Below are 13986 nucleotides of genomic sequence, written 5' to 3'. Positions count from 1 at the left end.
TCCTTTTCTTCTTTTTTCCACCCTTCCTCCTTGTGTCTTTCGCTTCATTCCTGCAGGAGAAGAGAAGAAGAGAGAGGTGAAACTAAAAAAAAAAAAAAAATCTCGGAAAGAAAGAAAAAAGGGGAAAAAGCAGAGAGAGAGAGACGGGGGAAAAAAAAAAAAAGCCCGGAGAGAGAGAGAGAGAACGCGTTCACATCTTAATACCGTTATTATTTTGACTATTCTTGCCTATTTTTTTATTTTGGGGGAGGGCTTCACTTCTGGCTGATGAGTTTTTACCCGAAATACTTTTTTTAGGCAAACAAACAAAAAAAAAAGAACCTTTTTGGGGGCGATTTCCACCGATTTTTTTTTTCTTATTTTTTTTTTTTCCTCGCAACCGACATCGTGCGCTCTCACAGAAGAAGAAGAAGAAGGAAGGGGCAAGAAAGAGGAAAAGAAGAGGATTTATTTACCCGACCTACTTTGGATCTCTCTTTTTCCTGCGCGTGTCATTATTATTCCCGTTCTCTATTTTTACACTTCGCCGTGAATTCGTCTCCTCTGCGAATTTAGTCACATCCGATTTTTTTTTTTTTTGGCGAATTTTTTTTTCCTTTTTTTTTTTTTTTTTTTAAAAAAAAAAGGGGGGGGGGGAGAGAGAGCGCGAGCGAGCGAGAGAGACAGAGAGCGAGAGAGAGCAGCTCGGGAGAGAAAGAGCAGCGACCGGCAACCTCCTCCTCCTCCTCCTCCTCCGCCGCCGCGACAGGAGATCAAACTGCCTCAGCTCCCCGCCCGCCTCCGCCGCGCTCCCCGGCTCCGCCGCCCTGCATGGCTGACGGCGCCCTGCCCTGGACCTGGCCCCCGGACACCTCCATGCCCTGATCGCCGGCCGACGGCTCCTCTCTCCACCTCCCGCCTCCCCGAGAGCCCGCACCGGCGGCACCGGCTGCGGCGGCGGCAGCGGGAGCAGCCTCCGCGGGAGCGGCCGGGCCCCGGCGGCGGCGAGCGGCGAGCGGCGACCTCCTCCTCCTCCTCTTCCTTCCCCTCCTCCTCCTCCTCCTCCTCCTCCTCCTCCCTCTCCTCCTCCTCCTCCTCCTCCTCCTCGGCGGCGCGGCGGCTTCCTCTATGCCCGCGCATCCTCCGCGCTCGTAGCGCCCGCACCGCGTGTGCCTGCGCCCGCCTGCGCGTCTGCGTGTGCGCGAGTGGGGAAGCGGTGTGCCGGGCGGCGTGCACGCGTGTCTGCCTGCCTGTGCGGGTCCGGCGCGGTACTCTCCTGAATGCCTCTCCCGACAGCCTTGTTCGCCGTTTCTGATTTTGCAACTTGAAGTGGTCGGCGGGGGGGGGGGGGGGAAGGCGCGGAGAGGAGAGGCGGCGAGAGCCGGAGAGAGCGGGAGCGGAGGGGGGAAGCGACCAGGCGGGGGTATTTTAAAGAAGGGGGGGGGGGGGGAGCGCAGGAAAGGGAAGGGAAGGAAAGGGAAAGGGAAGGGAGGAAGAGGAAAGGGGGGGAAGGAAAGGAGAAAAAAAAAAAAGAGAGAGAGAGAGAGAGGGAGAAAATCCTCCGTCGCCCCCTCCCCCTCCCTAAAAAAAAAAAAAAAAAAAATTAGCGAGAGGAGGGGGGCTCGCGGCGAAAAATAAATAAAATAAAGAAAACGGCAGGAGCGGCTCCAGCCGGCAGCAGCGGCGGCAGCAGGGCAGCGGCGGCGGCGGCAGCCGAGGCGGAGGCAGGCGGCAGGCAGGCTCCCCCCGCTCCCCGCTCGCCCCCGGCGCCCGGCCGGCCGCCCCCCGCCCGCCCCCCGCCTCTCTCCCCGGCAGCCCGCAGCGAGACGCGCCGCTCCCCAGCACTTTTTTGGGCCCGAGATATGGCAATGGTAGTTAGCAGCTGGCGAGATCCGCAGGAAGACGTGGCCGGGGGCACCCCGAGCGGCCCCAACCCCACCGCCGCCCAGCCGGCCCGGGAGCAACCGCCCCAGCAGCAGCAAGGGGGCTCGGCCGCCCCGCACACCCCGCAGACCCCCAGCCAACCGGGACCCCCCTCCACGCCGGGCACGGCCGGGGACAAGGGAGCGGGCCAGCAGGGCTCGGGGCAGAGCCAGCAGCACATCGAGTGCGTGGTGTGCGGGGACAAGTCCAGCGGCAAGCACTACGGCCAGTTCACCTGCGAGGGCTGCAAAAGTTTCTTCAAGAGGAGCGTCCGCAGGAACTTAACTTACACATGCCGCGCCAACAGGAACTGTCCCATCGACCAGCACCACCGCAACCAGTGCCAGTACTGCCGCCTCAAGAAGTGCCTCAAAGTGGGCATGAGGCGGGAAGGTGAATATTTCTATCCCTACTTATTGCTATTTTAACCAGCGCTGCCTCTTCCCCCCGCGGCGGTGCGGGCGTGCGTGTGCCAGGGCTCTCCCCTCTGTCTCTGTCTCCCTGCCTTGTGCATACGCGCACACACCTATATGCATATACATATATATACACGCGCGCACACGCGCAGATATATGTGTATATATATATATATTTACGGCTCTCCGTGGCGATCTAGGTCTCTCTCCCTCTCTATTTCCATGCACACGTCAATCTCTCCCTCTGCCTGCACTCCATCTGGCAGCTTTGCGCCAGGTTTTGTTGTTATTGTGGATGGTGGTTGGTGGTGTTTTCTTTTGCTTTTCGGTTTGTGCCTCCTGCCCTCCCTCCCGCTCCTCCCCACCCCCTTCCCCGGCACCGCCGCGCTCGCCCCTTCCCCGCTCATTGTGCCCGGAATTTTACCATTATTACCGTTATTATTATTATTATTATTACTACTACTACTAGTACGATCGCTCGCTAAATATTTATCATTTAGCCGCTGTCTCCGCTCCCGCGCGCGTGTGAGTGTGTGTGTGTGCGTGTGCGTGTATTTGGATGTGGTTTTGTCTATTGTTGGCATGAGACCGGGGGGTGGGGGGAGATACATCTCTCTCCCGTACGAGATGTGCTTCCATTCAGCTTCCTTTTCCCCCCACCACCACCACCCCCCCCTTCCGCCCCATCATTTCTTTTTAAACCCGCAACACTTCTCGGTAGATCCATTTCCCAGCCTCATTCATTTTATTTCCCCCCACCCCGAAAGAAAGATGAAAGACGTGTAAGTAGGGAAGAAAAGAGGAAAGGGGGTGAAAAAGAGGAAAGGGCAGAAAAAGAAAAAAAAAGAGGGGGAAATGTACTACTCTATCTCCGCTTCCCTGTGCTTCCCGGTGCCCCGGAGTGTGCTTCTGTGCGAGATTTGGCCTTGTTTTCACTCCATGCGTTCAAAGGAAAGTTTGTGACTGAACCGGGTTTCTGTACTTCTGTCATTTCTTTTTTTTTTTTTTTAGCACGCTGCTCATTTTATTTCTTCATCAAACTCCACCCTCTCCTTAAAGCCTGCATACAAATCGCGATTTATAACCTATTTACCGGTCCTTCTCATTTTAGCAGAATCCGCAGCCTGCATCTGGCAGCGGGCTCCTCACCATTTCCAACTGCTCTGCTATTTATTTATTATTTTTTTCCTCCTCCTTTCCAAGAGTCGCTGTGGTTTTTCCTTGCGTTCAGGCTCATTCTCGCGTAGGAAGATTTCCTGCCCTCCTTTCTCCTCGAAATGTATTTTCTCGGTTTACAGTTAAAGTTTACCCTGTGACTGTCGTTAAAGATGTCTTAGAGTCACATCAGCGAAACAGTCAATTTTGCGGAGCGGGGATTACTACTGCCTTAATTGGTTTTAAAATTATATTTTATATGCCACAAGAAAAGGAATGAAGCTGCTCCAGATCTGAAAGAGCTCGCAAATATGACGACTTCATTGGTAGCTCCAGGGGCTGTTGGTAGGCGTCTGGGAGAGGGGAAGTGGGGGGGAGAGCCAAAAAAAAAAAAAAAAAAAAAAAGAAAAAGAGGGAGAGAGGAAAAAAAAACCAAGCCCAAGTTAGAATTGTGCTCGCAGTTAATTGAAAAATAACTGCCAAGTTTACAAGCAGATTGAAGAGGGGAGAGGTGGGCTGGAGGGCAGGAGGAGAGAGGTCCGGGCCGGGAGGCGAGGAGGGCTGGTTGAGGGGGGGGGAGGAAAGAGAAAGTTGAGAAAATGTGTGTCACGCCGGCGAGAGGAGTGATGTGGGTGTGCGTGTGTGTGTGTGTGTGTGTGTGTGTGTGTGTGTGAGGGTGTGCGGGGAGCCAGCCCGAGTGGCCGCATCTTCCCCTGAAGTTACCTTTGTTTACATGGCGTGCGGCTGCTCAGGCTGGCACTGATGGAGCCAAACACACGCATTACACACACTCTTTAAAAAAAAAAAAAAAAAAAAAAAAAAAAACAACTTTGGTCAGCTTTCGGGACTCGAGGCATGCTTACGCTCTGTGTGGAGATGGTTAATGAATCCAGTGTTTTTGCAGTTGCAAGCTTGTGCATTCACTGTGCAACGCTGACTGCAGGCTTTTGCAGTGGCAACAGCGCACCAAAGATATTAATTACACCGTCCCCTTTTTTTTCCACGAATGTTTGGCTATTGTAAGTTCGGACCTTTTTGTTTTATTTCACCCCTTCCCTTGATAATATTTAATCTTTCTCTTCCTTTTAGCAGGGAGAACTTTGCTGGGCGGGGGATGGGGGGGGGGGTCCTCTATGGAAAGCTGGTTCTGTGTAATAAAGTTAGCAATGGGGAGCTGGGGGGCTGCGACCTGTTCCAGCTTGAAGGGCAACGACGCGGTATTTTTGAAGAAGACGGACGCATTTATTTTTATGAATTATTTTATTTTATTTTTTTTTAAAAGCGACACAGCAGTTCACTTGTAAATCTCAGTGCTACCAGGGCAATCGGCTGGGATCCACAACAGAGCTTGGCTATATTTTTAACAGCTGGCTGTGATTTTTAACCCCACTTTCTCACCACCCGGAGGATTTCTTTGATTTTTCTTTTTTTTTCTTTTTTTTTTTTTTTTACGTGCGGGGCTGCCTTTTGTTGCGAGAGGGGCGGGGGGCCGGCGTGGGGGGGGGAGTGGGGGGTGGGATGGGGGGGTGCGGATTTGTCTTGTTTGCCTTGGCTTTTTTTTTTTTTTTTTTTTTTTTTGCTTTCTTTTTAATCTGTGTTTATTTTGTGAAGCCTGTCTGCATTTGTGGGGGGGGTGGAGGGATGTTGGGGCTTGGCTGCCGCTGGGCTGGGGCTGCCTGAGCAGGGGTCGGGGCCGATGCTGCCGGGGCAGGGGAGGGGGGGGTGGGGGCGATGCAGGTCGGCTGCAGCTGCCCGGCTCCGCATGCCTCTGTCTGTCCGTGTCTGTGCGTCTGCCGGGGGCGAAGCGGGGAGGATGGGGGGTGAGGATGGGGGGGAGGAAGGTTGGGGGGGGGTGGGGGGGGGGGAGAAGAGAAAGAAGCCCGGCATTGTCTCCGGCTGGCTGGCAGCGCCGCCGGGGCGATGCCTGCGATCCTCCTGGATGCACATTTCCTCTCCTTCTCTCCTTCTTTTTGTCAGCGGTTCAGCGAGGAAGGATGCCGCCCACCCAGCCCAACCCCGGCCAGTACGCCCTGACCAACGGCGACCCCCTGAACGGCCACTGCTATCTCTCGGGATACATCTCCCTGCTGCTGCGGGCCGAGCCCTACCCCACCTCCCGCTACGGCAGCCAGTGCATGCAACCCAACAACATCATGGGCATCGAGAACATCTGCGAGCTGGCCGCCCGCCTGCTCTTCAGCGCCGTCGAGTGGGCCCGCAACATCCCCTTCTTCCCCGACCTGCAGATCACCGACCAGGTGGCCTTGCTGCGGCTCACCTGGAGCGAGCTCTTCGTCCTCAACGCCGCCCAGTGCTCCATGCCCCTCCATGTGGCCCCGCTGCTGGCCGCCGCCGGCCTCCACGCCTCCCCCATGTCGGCCGACCGCGTCGTCGCCTTCATGGACCACATCCGCATCTTCCAGGAGCAGGTGGAGAAGCTGAAGGCGCTGCACGTCGATTCGGCCGAGTACAGCTGCCTGAAAGCCATCGTCCTCTTCACCTCAGGTGAGGGAGGGGGGGGGGGGGCGAGGGGGGAGAGAGGGAGTAAAAGGGGAAAAGCGGGGGAAGGGGGAGCGCCGTGAAAAAAAAAAAAAAAAAAAGGGGGGGGAAAAAAACAGCGGAAAAATGAAAAAAAAAAATAAAATTGAAATTTTTTTCTAAAGAAAAGAGGCGGAAGGCGGAGGTAGCGTGTACGGCCCGGGACAGGGATCGCCCTCCCCCTCAGGCTCCACCGATGCCCAGATAAGCACCGATGTCCAAATGAGCACTGATGCTCAGACAGGCCCCTTCCCCGCCCCCGCCAAAAAAAAAAAAAATACTAAAAAAAAACCTAAACACATAATATATATAAAATATCAAATTAAGTGGAGGCGGTGGAAACATGCATGTTAACAATTTTTCCCTGTGATAGATGGTTCGAATTAACTAGCGGGAAAGTGCATTAGCGTCGCCTTTGAAGTGCTCTGGTCGTAGCCTATAAGAATATAATACGTCTTCTATTATTGTAACCTGCGAGGGAGAAATTTATAAACATCAAAGGAGAACGATGTGGAGGAAATATAGGAAATAGAAACAAGGCGAGATAAGAGGCCTGGCGGTGTCATTTTTTAATTATTATTCTAATTATCGCCACGATGGGGCTAATTGCCACTTTTTCTGCTTGTTTGTTTTTCTTCCCCCCCCCTCCTTATCCCTCCCCCCTCCCCCACACTCTCCCTTATCCCCTTGCTCCTCTCTTGTCCCGGTTTCTCCCCCCTTTTCCAAACCGGTCTTCCCGGTTAGCGGTAACTAAATAGCTCCGATAAATCTGGCTTAAAACTAGGCCGAGGCAAAATTAAAAGCATTCCCGAACAAAGATGGCAAATCGTTCAAAGGCCTTGTTTAACAGTAAGCAGTTTATAATCCATCAATATATGTTGCCTTTCATGCATGAAAAATAGTATTTACATTGTATTAAAATGACTCCTAAATTTGCACAATATTGTAATGTAGCAAATGTAGTATTAATATCGATTTGAACATCAGATAATTTATTTAGACAGGAGTATCTAATTTGTATGCAGGGTGGTCGGAGACGTGTACTGTGACTGCCCCCTTTTACTTCCAGTGCAAATGCAGTCTCGCAGCCTTGGAGGGGAATATTTCTTTGCAGAGGATAAAGTGCAGATCTTAAAACAAATGGAAGATTTACTGAATAGCCGGCTCGACATTTTAATGTATTTTATCTTAATAAGTCTTCTTGATGGAAACATGTTTTTCAAAAGTGACAAAGAGACCTGCCGGCATTTATCAGGCTGATTTAACTCCCCAGCCTGCCCGCAGACTCGCAGACTTTCCCTTCCCATTCCTTTCAGGACGCTCCTCAATACACACGGACGGCCGGGGACAACCCTTTTGGATTTTTTAGTAGGAGTATTATTATTATTATTGCTATCAGTACTATCTTTTTTCGCTCAGACCCAACTTTGAGAGATTCTTCCCAAGCAGAGGTGGGGGGTGCTGGCCTGTGCCTCGGCCCTTCCGCCCACCAAAGGCCCCGGGAAGGCAATTGCCACAAATGGGAACAAATTTAGGGGGTATTTTATTTTACTTTACTTTATTTTATTTTCTCTCTCTTTCCTTCGTTACCCTCCCCCTCTCCCCCCTCACCTCCCCCCCTTTACCTTCCCCAAAAGATCGACCTTGGCTATAAACGCGGTCAGTGGCTTGAGAGGAGCCCTCTTTTCACGTACATTAGGGACAAATGCCGTAATTAAACGTTTGCGAGGGGAGAAGCCCCTTCCCACAACGGAGCGGAGCGTGAATGGGGCTGAGGAAGGGGAACAATAATATTATTTTGGAGCAGGATCGCACGGGGCACCTCAGAAAATGGAAATACAGCTGTCAGGAGTAATCTACCCCTTACCCCCATCCACACATTTCCACTTTTCACTAAACTTGTTTTGATTGCTTAGCCAGAGGGGAATTCATGGGAAGCCTTTCTCAAAGTCATCCAACTTTTAAACAAACTTTGACTGATGGAAAAGACATTTTTAGGCATATTGTCCTAAGTCCTTCGCTAAGGACTAAGTATTTAAAGCTGGCATGGGTTTCTCCTGTTGTGGTTTTTACTTTCGGGCTCCGGATAGCATGTATTTAATCCGTAAAATTCTGGACACCGTCCAACGACTGGGTCGTGACCCAAAACCTGCTTCTTTCTTGCCTGCTTTTTTCTTTTCCTTTTTTTTTTCCTCCTCTCCCTTCCCCCCCCCCCCCCCCCCAAACTTTAGAGTTATTAATTCCTACACCTACCTTTTCCTCGTCATAAACAAACGTTTCCAGGAAGGGACCGAGCCAGATAACATAAATCCAATAAATCTATTTGCAGAGCAATAAGAACTTTGATTTCTAGTTAGATGCCAGCTGATTACATCTATATTTTCTGAACACTAAACTCTTCTGAACGCGTAACATGAAATACATTCCCGCCACTACAAAGGGGGAAGGCTGGAGTGTGCTGAACAGTAATGGTTATTTATTTACATAATTTCTTTTCCATAGACTGCAGGAAGAAATATAGAGCTTTCCCTTATTGACACACTGCCATATAAAAAAAACAGTGAGGCACACACAGGATTTTCACATTAGCCCACTTTCTGAGATAGAATAATAATTCACCTCTGGTAAACACGGATTGCATTATTTCTCCCATGGATTGCACCTCTCCGGACTCCGTAATCTAATCGAGCTGTGCATCCCTTAATTATTATTAGTTTTAATCCCGTTCTGAGGGGAGAGTTAAGCCTTCCCACCGCCACCTTTAACGATGCGGAATAAAATCCCGGGTAAAGGCATATGCCAGACCATTTAAAATAATTAAAGCTCAATAGATATTACCGGCACGAGAAAATCCCGAGTGTTTGGAGGTCTGAGGAAAAACCCAAGGCGTTATTTTTCCCAAACCCCCCGCTCCCTCCCCAGGCTGCCGCAGCTTCCCCGTCCACATTGTCCAGTGACCTGCAGTTATAGGTGCACTTATCGTAAATATCTGATAAATATTTTACTAACCTTAAGGGTATGACATATGGGGCATAAAGAAAAAAGCCCTGCTAGGGTGTCAGTAAGACCCTTTCATATTGCATTGTTTGGAAGTTGAATAGGATCCTAATGCATAATGGGAAGATAATGCATGTAAAATAGCAAGATATATGTAAATATGGAGTGTGATTTGTGGCAATCAACATATGAACAGGCCTGTGTTTTTGATATATATTGCAAACAAGAACAGGCCCGAGCTTTTGATAGATATATATGTTGCAACCTGGTGCTTTAGATGTTGCAAAATATCCTTGCATTAGAGGTACAGTATGGATTAGCAGAGCAGCCTGGCTCAGATAATTGTATATCTGAGGGATGCCAAGTCCGCAGCTCAGGTCAAAGGTTCTCCTCCTCAGAAGTTCCTGAATTATGGCTTGTTTTATTTGTATTTTTGCTCGAGGCCATAGCATTGTAGATGAAGGTGTTCAGAAATCTTTGTAAAGCCAGTTCTTGATGCGGGAAGACTTAAAGTTCAAAAATGCAGTTGCGACACATTTTTACACATTTTTTTTTGTTATTTTATTTGGGGGGGGGGGGCTTTGAATAATTTGTTGTGTCCTTCCAGGGTCATAATTCTACATTCACAATTTTGTAATGTCCTTTTGGGGGCCATTAACATGCATTAATTCATATACGGATCTATATATTAGCAAAGTCTGGCTTTGATCTGTGTTAAACCGCACTGCCAGCTGACTGCCTCCCTCTGATCCTGATGTGTTTTGTTGTTGGGTTTGGTTGTGGGTTTTTTGGTCTTTTTTTTTTTTTTTTTTTTTTTAATATTTATTATTAATCTCCGAAACAATGTGAATGGTTGAAACCATCCGGGGCATACCCACCACTTTTCCACCACTGTAGTTTCCTGCGCAAGTCTTTCCCCGAGCAGCCCGTGGACAATTATCCCCTTTTTGGGGGCTCTGTCGCACGTAAATGTGCGTGTGTAAAGGCGCATATGCATCTATACCTCTCCTCGCGTATGTGTGCACACACGTACACACAGAATAATGCACCTCGCTACCAGCGCAGGGGTGTGAAGGGTTTTCTCCTCCCGGATTAATACGATTTTGCCCAGGTCGTACCGTTCTGCAAGGTGCCGGGGGGGTTGTTTCTGCCCGTATATATACGCGCCATAGGGACCTATAGGATCCTATAGATTCTCAGGCCGCATTTCGGGCAGGCTTCTCCCCCCACCCCCGCCGCAGCCGCCCCCAGCTTTGTGTCTGCGAGCTGCAGCCGCCGGCTCCGGCGACGAGACCGCACCGACCCCGCCGTTTTCCGCCGGATTTACCTCAAAAAAAAAAAAAAAAAAAAAAAAAAAAAAAAAGCGGGTCCGTTTTGCGGTGGCTGTCGGCGGGGTAGGGGCAGGGGGAGGGGGGGACGACCCCCCCTCTCCTCTCGGCATCCCCCGGCCGGCTCCCCGCCAGCCGCTGCGGGTCCCATCCCTGCCTGCCTCTGATGCGCAGCCATGTCAACAAACTCCCTCTGCCTCCCCCTGCGTGTGCGCGCCTCCGCTTCTTATCTTTATTATAGTTATTAGTATTATTGTTATTATTTTCCCCAATATCGCCCTTTTTTCCCTCCCCATCGTGCTGTTTGACGGAGGCTGGTCCCGCTGAAGGGCTGCCCGGAGTGTCCCGGGGGGGTGGATGAGGGGGTTGGGGGGGGGGTTGGGGTGTGATGGGGGCGCGTGGGGAGTCTGGGGGGTGCGGGCACCCCACCGCATCCCCCGCGGAAATACCCGCGGGCAGGTCGCGTTGTTTATTCGGCGGCGGTGCGGGATGGGGTGGGATGGGGGGGGGGGGGTTGGGGATGGGATGGGATGGGATGGGGGGGGAGGGGAGCGCCTTTAGGGGCGCCCCCCCATCCCGGCGGCGCTTTCCCCTTGCGCTTCCCCGCCACTAACCATCTCCCCCCCTCCCTCCCCTCCTTCCTCCTTCCACCTCCTCCTCTTCCTCTCCCCCCCCCCCCCGCGCCGCCGCCGTTCCGCGGCTGCCTCCGCGGGCGCGGATGCGGCGGGGCAGACGCCTGCGGCCTGTCGGATGCTGCGCACATCGAGAGCCTTCAGGAGAAGTCCCAGTGCGCGCTGGAGGAGTATGTGCGGAGCCAGTACCCCAACCAGCCCAGCCGCTTCGGCAAGCTGCTGCTGCGGCTGCCCTCCCTGCGCACCGTCTCCTCCTCCGTCATCGAGCAGCTTTTCTTCGTCCGCTTGGTAGGTAAAACCCCCATCGAAACCCTCATCAGGGATATGCTACTGTCGGGGAGCAGCTTCAACTGGCCTTACATGTCCATCCAGTGCTCCTAGAGCCCGGCCCGCACCCCCGGCAGAGAGGCGGCGGAGCGGCGGAGGCGGGAGCGCTCGCACCGAGGGGCAGTTCGGGGTGCGGGGGGGGCCCGGGAGGCGGACACCGAACAAAAGAAAGGGCCGAGGAAAGGCGCAGAGGTGTGGCCGTGGTGGGGGGAGAAGGACGGACCCGGCGTGGGTCCGCGGAGGTTCGGGATGTTGCGCTTTTTTGGTTGGTTTTGATTTTTTTTTTTTTAATTTTTTTTTTTTTTCGGAGAGGAGGAAAAAAGAAATAAATAATAATAATAAAAGAGACAAAAAAAGCAAAAAAAAATTTAAAAAATAATAAAAAAAAACAAACAAAAAAAATATGAGTATTGAGGGGATATTAATCAAACCTGAAGGGGATACTGGATCTTCCAGGATTTATTGTGGACTGTTGTTGATATATGCTGTACAGTAACAAACAAAACAAAACGCGTTGAAACTGAACTGAACCTTGTGTAGAATGAAAAAAAAAAAAGAAGAAAAAAAACAAAAAACAACCAACAAACGAGCAAACAGACAAACAAACAAAAATTCCACGCGCAAACACTTACCACGAGCATTGTTACTCATTTTGTAAAATATTAGTCTTTATTTTCATTTTTTGTAAAACTTAAAACATCGTATGCGCATAAAGGAAAAAGAAAAAAAAAAAGAAACGAGAATTAGGGGAAAATAACATTTTCCAAATAATTATAAAAAAAATTGTCCTGTGTCTATGTATCTATATCTGTTTTGTATTTTTTTCTGGTTCCAAACCAGGTTTCCTGTGATTCTATACTAATAATTTTTGATATAACCCTTTGCTTCTTATAATGAGTGCGATATATGTTGTCGAAGCTGTTCTTCAAGAATTAAAATTGAAGTGAGAATTTAAACAAAAATAAAAGGATTTAGCAAAAAAAAAAATCAACTTATCACCCCACAACCCATGAGTCTTGTTGCTTGAAACATGCCAACAGTTCACCAAAAAAAAAAAAAAACCCAACAAAAAACAAACAACCAAACAACAACAGAATCTCCCTGGATTTTTAACTCCTGTACTGGTGTCAAAAGGGAGAACTTGAAAAAATGCCTGTGAGGGGTAACAAAGTTGTGTAAACCACGTGATGTTCCAAAACTGACTTGACTGTGGAAGTTTAGGGCTGAGCTGTCAAGGCCTAGGAGGAGTGAGCAGGAGGCGCGGCGCCATGGTGATGATGATGATGATGATGCCGTAGGTGACCTTGCTTGGCTGGGGCTGCAGGGCAGACTCTCCATCGAGGCCGACGGGCCCCAACACGCCGGCCTACCCTTGTGTGGTTATTTTTTTGGAAGCACTTTTCCCCATCAGCTGGAGTTTCTGCCAAGTTCACACCTTGCTGCTTTGCTCTTAGACGCCATTGGCATGGATTGAAGTCGCCGTATGCCACCACTGCCGCCCGTGCAGCGGGAGGCATACTGTCGCCCTGACTCCTGCTTGCCGCTGGCATGGTGGCTTTCTGCTTTTGTGGGTTTGGGGTGGGGGGGTTGGTTTTTTGGGTTTGGTTTTTTTTTTTTTTGGCTTCTTCTCTCTTCTTTTCCACCCCAAAGGACTCGCAGACCCCGGCGTGTGCTCCGGCGCGCATGCCTTATTCTTGCTCTCAGCCAAAACATCCCGCTCGCTGTTTCTCCTCACTCCAGTCACTGCGCGTGGAGGCTATTCCCAGCCCATTAATATAGAAATCCAACTGGATGCTTGCTTGTTGGGTGGCGAGCCAGCGCGTTCCGTGCATGTTTGTGTGCCACGGCCACGCACAAAATGTGGGCCATGGCCCCCCACACCGTGGCCACCCACCGCAGGGGCCCGAGCTCTAGTGCCAAAAGCCCTGCTTCATTTTGGCTTGTCCTTTTTTGCAAAGAAAATTAAAAATCGTTGTTGTAATGGAGCTTCTTTGAAGGTAAAGGCTTCACAATGCTTCTAGCTGGTGGTGCAGATCTCTGTAACAGCTTTCAGTGCATTAATGTTTTATAGGATCTGAGACGGAGCTGTAAGAACACATACTACCAAGGGAGCTCTTTCTTAACGTATTAATAAAGCTGGATCTTTAAAAATAACATTCCCCCCCGCATGCAGACACCTCCTGTGCCCTCCAAACAAGCCTGGATGAGGCAGGCTTTTCAGTTTGTGGAGTCATGGGCAATGTTTTCCTTTTAATTTGCTGTCCTCCATACTCTCCTTCTCTCCCCTCTCTCCCTCTCTCTCTCCTCTTTTTTTTTTTTTTTTTTTTTTTTTTTTTGCATTAACAAGATCCTTCAATCCAACCCGCTTGGGGTTTTTAATATTCTAGGCGCAGCAGATCCGAGGCGAGAGCAGCTCTATACAGTAGGCACTTATAGCTGGATAATCAACATTGTGGGCAGATCCTCTATGGGGGTAGAGCCCATTTCAGGATGGAGAAGCGGCCTGTATTCATAGGTGCTGTGTGTGTTGGGGGCTGGGGGGGGAACGGATGATTTCAGACCTGGGCACACAAGGAGGGGAATTAGACACCCTCCCTTTTCTCACTCACATGGACGCTGCATAGGCGACAGCTTTGTTCCTGGCCCTGGTGGCCTTCCCAGGGCAGAGGGGGTCCAGCAGCCCCTCCGGGC

The 13986-nt window shown here is 50.7% G+C and overlaps 1 protein-coding gene across 5 annotated transcripts; it reads left to right on the top strand.

The window, feature by feature from the left end:
• Positions 1 to 1442: 1442 nt before the first annotated feature.
• NR2F1 (nuclear receptor subfamily 2 group F member 1) lies at positions 1443 to 13630 on the top strand. 5 transcript variants are annotated; one of them, XM_063320183.1, is made up of 4 exons: positions 1443 to 2295; positions 5451 to 5978; positions 11069 to 11256; positions 11341 to 13630. In XM_063320183.1, exons 1-4 carry the CDS (start codon positions 1842 to 1844, stop codon positions 11347 to 11349), a joined length of 1179 nt encoding a protein of 392 aa, XP_063176253.1. In that variant the 5' UTR covers positions 1443 to 1841; the 3' UTR covers positions 11350 to 13630. The 5 variants fall into 5 exon arrangements, with proteins under 5 accessions (XP_063176253.1, XP_063176252.1, XP_063176257.1 ...); XM_063320187.1 differs by lacking the exon at positions 1443 to 2295 and adding exons at positions 2345 to 3818; positions 4378 to 4492 and having other exon boundaries at positions 11069 to 13630; XM_063320182.1 differs by having other exon boundaries at positions 1445 to 2295; positions 11069 to 13630.
• The last annotated feature ends 356 nt before the right edge of the window (positions 13631 to 13986 follow it).

This window comes from Chroicocephalus ridibundus, chromosome Z (assembly GCF_963924245.1).
Source record: "Chroicocephalus ridibundus chromosome Z, bChrRid1.1, whole genome shotgun sequence".
In the NCBI taxonomy this organism is placed as follows: Eukaryota; Metazoa; Chordata; class Aves; order Charadriiformes; family Laridae; genus Chroicocephalus; species Chroicocephalus ridibundus.
This window is presented reverse-complemented; position numbering and strand designations above follow the sequence as displayed.